This window comes from Electrona antarctica, assembly GCF_951216825.1.
Source record: "Electrona antarctica genome assembly, chromosome: 3".
Taxonomy (NCBI): domain Eukaryota; kingdom Metazoa; phylum Chordata; class Actinopteri; order Myctophiformes; family Myctophidae; genus Electrona; species Electrona antarctica.
The window spans coordinates 62,870,274-62,874,074 of record NC_136808.1 but is presented as its reverse complement, the minus strand read 5'-3'; the positions used below and the strand labels follow the sequence as shown (position 1 = coordinate 62,874,074).

At 50.0% G+C, this 3,801-nt stretch overlaps 1 protein-coding gene across 1 annotated transcript in view; it reads right to left on the bottom strand.

The window, feature by feature from the left end:
- Window positions 1–3,668: 3,668 nt before the first annotated feature.
- The window catches only part of LOC306920928 (tetraspanin-4-like), a gene marked incomplete at both ends in the record, with an annotated part of 105,913 nt that continues 105,780 nt past the window's right edge, over window positions 3,669–3,801 (bottom strand). Inside the window, one exon of the mRNA XM_079497918.1 lies at window positions 3,669–3,737. Coding sequence (XP_079354044.1) covers window positions 3,669–3,737 — 69 coding nt within the window. The remainder of the gene's footprint in view (window positions 3,738–3,801) is intronic.

The following is a 3,801-nucleotide window of genomic DNA, read 5'->3' as shown; positions in this document are numbered from 1 at the left end:
TAGGATACAACCGTATGTCCTCCCGGTGGGGGCTCCTCACTGGCAGGTGAGTCAGTAGGATACAACAGTATGTCCTCCCGGTGGGGGCTCCTCACTGGCAGGTAGAGCCAGTAGGATACAACAGTATGTCCTCCCGGTGGGGGCTCCTCACTGGCAGGTGAGTCAGTAGGATACAACAGTACGTCCTCCCGGTGGGGGCTCCTCACTGGCAGGTGAGTCAGTAGGATAAAACAGTATGTTCTCCCGGTGGGGGCTCCTCACTGGCAGGTGAGTCAGTATAGATACAACAGTATGTCCTCCCGGTGGGGGCTCCTCACTGGCAGGTGAGTCAGTATAGATACAACAGTATGTCCTCCCGGTGGGGGCTCCTCACTGACAGGTGAGTCAGTAGGATACAACAGTATGTCCTCCCGGTGGGGGCTCCTCACTGGCAGGTGAGTCAGTAGGATACAACAGTATGTCCTCCCGGTGGGGGCTCCTCACTGGCAGGTGAGTCAGTAGGATACAACAGTATGTCCTCCCGGTGGGGGCTCCTCACTGGCAGGTGAGTCAGTAGGATACAACAGTACGTCCTCCCGGTGGGGGCTCCTCACTGGCAGGTGAGTCAGTAGGATAAAACAGTATGTTCTCCCGGTGGGGGCTCCTCACTGGCAGGTGAGTCAGTATAGATACAACAGTATGTCCTCCCGGTGGGGGCTCCTCACTGGCAGGTGAGTCAGTATAGATACAACAGTATGTCCTCCCGGTGGGGGCTCCTCACTGACAGGTGAGTCAGTAGGATACAACAGTATGTCCTCCCGGTGGGGGCTCCTCACTGGCAGGTGAGTCAGTAGGATACAACAGTATGTCCTCCCGGTGGGGGCTCCTCACTGGCAGGTGAGTCAGTAGGATACAACAGTATGTCCTCCCGGTGGGGGCTCCTCACTGGCAGGTGAGTCAGTAGGATACAACAGTATGTCCTCCCGGTGGGGGCTCCTCACTGGCAGGTGAGTCAGTAGGATACAACAGTATGTCCTCCCGGTGGGGGCTCCTCACTGGCAGGTGAGTCAGTAGGATACAACAGTATGTCCTCCCGGTGGGGGCTCCTCACTGGCAGGTGAGTCAGTAGGATACAACAGTATGTCCTCCCGGTGGGGGCTCCTCACTGGCAGGTGAGTCAGTAGGATAACAGCAGCGACAACAACACAAATGTATGAGAAAAAGGAAGTTAAAAAAGAAGAATGACACGCGTTTGGTTTACATGAGCCAAAAAAACTTTAATACACACACACACACACACACACACACACACACACACACACACACACACACACACACACACACACACACACACACACACACGCACACACACGCACACACACACACACACACACACACACACACACACACACCACTGCAAGAGCCATGCACTAAACCAAATGAAACGCCTGCCAGTTCGCCCCAACAACCACATTCCATACAGCTCCCATTGGAAACAAATATCTTTGCAAAGCATCACATTATTCCAAACAATTTAAAACATATAGCCTGTTATTTTATTTTTTATTTTTTTATTATGTTACAGCTGGCTAATATGTTGATATTACAACCATATCGTGATATGAGACTACAGTAGATATAAATTATGATAGGACATACGTGTTGTATTTTCCTGGTTATAACCATTTAAGCCTTATGTATACTCGAAAATAATTCTCAATTTAAAAAAAAACTATTCCAAATATTGTCACAATAATAGGACAGTGGTTCTCTTAACGGGTCCATTTGGTTCCATTTAAAGTTTGAGAACTACTGCAACGGGGGTCCATTTGGTTCCACATGGAACCAAATGGACGTGTACACTCTCAAAGTTAAAGTATGCTTTGAGATTTTTATAATGTAGATTAGGGTCCCAAAAGATACAAAAATCACACCCATGTGAAGTAAGTGGTGCAACTCCGTGTGGGGGTCCCCGGGGGGGAGTTCCAGACCCACAGGAACGCACCCAGGGTGCCGGCCCGATTCCGGTGAGCTGCCTCGCGTCCGAAACGGTTGAGAAATGACCGTGTGGGGGTCCCTCTACTGTATCCTCTACTGTACTGTACTGTACTGTCACTGTACTGTACTGGCACACCCAAAATCACCATATATGCAGTTGTTATGTGCGTGTGTTTGTGTGTGTGTTAGGTTGTGCACAGGTGGTGAAAAACAACCATGCTGTATGGGCTGTATGTATGCTCAGACGCACCCACCCACCCACCCACCCACCCAGCCAGCCAGCCACCCACCCACCCACCCACCCACCCACCCAGCCAGCCAGCCACCCAGCCAGCCACCCACCCAGCCACCCACCCCGCCAGCCAGCCACCCACCCACCCAGGCACACACATAGTCACTTAAGGAAGTGGTTGCACCACTCAAAAACCATACCATTGAGGGGGCAGAAAACAGTTCATGCATCCCTGGAGTGTGACAAGCTGGAGTTTGAAAAACATTGTTTTCAACGAGGGCGGCGCAAATATCAGTTTTAGGCATGTGTGCAACATGACAACTGTTTTACAGTATTGTACAGTAACAACTAAAATCTCTGTAATGTTTATGTTGTACTTAAAAACGATCTAAAATAAAAGGGATTTAAGATCATTAAAGCTGGGCTGTTGCCCTGAGTCCAGTGCATTCTGCCAACTTCCGGTCCAGGACTTTGTCACACTTTGCTATGCTCTTTGCCAATAGAAGTCCATGTAGAAGAGCCGCCATTGGACTGGCCCAATAAGTGAACAGAGATGTCGTAACTCTCCTTCAATGGCTCTGGGTGACCTGATCGCTTTAGCTCAAGTTCACTTCAGACGCCGCGCCTCTGTCCCGGACGGTCAAAAACTATATACTTTATCTGTGAAATAAATTGTCTGGTTGTTGGTAAAACAGTGGCAGCAGGATTCCATCCCACTCATCCCAGGAAGTCGAGGTTGGTAGTCTAATGATTAGCGCGGCACGCCACAAGGCAGGACCTGTAATGGGGTTTTCAGGTTGTGTTATAATGTGACAACGCCCCCAACGAAAGGGCTTCCCAAGTCCTGTAGGGCGAAAGCCACACCCAGTAGGGTGTGGCTTCCCAAGGCCTGTATACAGGTAGTTCCATATAAAGCCTGAAGCAAAGAGTATGTGAAGGCCCTTCATCTGGTCCCTCAATGAACAGACATTACATAGTCTGTGGTTGAAGGCCCTTCATCTGGTCCCTCAATGAACAGACATTAGTCTGTGGTTGAAGGCCCTTCATCTGGTCCCTCAATGAACAGACATTAGTCTGTGGTTGAAGGCCCTTCATCTGGTCCCTCAATGAACAGACATTACATAGTCTGTGGTTGAAGGCCCTTCATCTGGTCCCTCAATGAACAGACATTAGTCTGTGGTCGAAGGCCCTTCATCTGGTCCCTCAATGAACAGACATTAGTCTGTGGTCGAAGGCCCTTCATCTGGACCCTCAATGAACAGACATTAGTCTGTGGTTGAAGGCCCTTCATCTGGTCCCTCAATGAACAGACATTAGTCTGTGGTTGAAGGCCCTTCATCTGGTCCCTCAATGAACAGACATTAGTCTGTGGTTGAAGGACCTTCATCTGGTCCCTCAATGAACAGACATTAGTCTGTGGTTGAAGGCCCAAGCTGGAGGTTCCGGTCTGTAGGTTCCGCTAGGCGTAGAAGGTCTCTACTTTCACTGACTGACAGAACATGGTCATGGAGAACACCAGGCCCAGGACCTGCACAAACAGAACAGAACATGGTCATGGAGAACACCAGGCCCAGGACCTGCACAAACAGAAC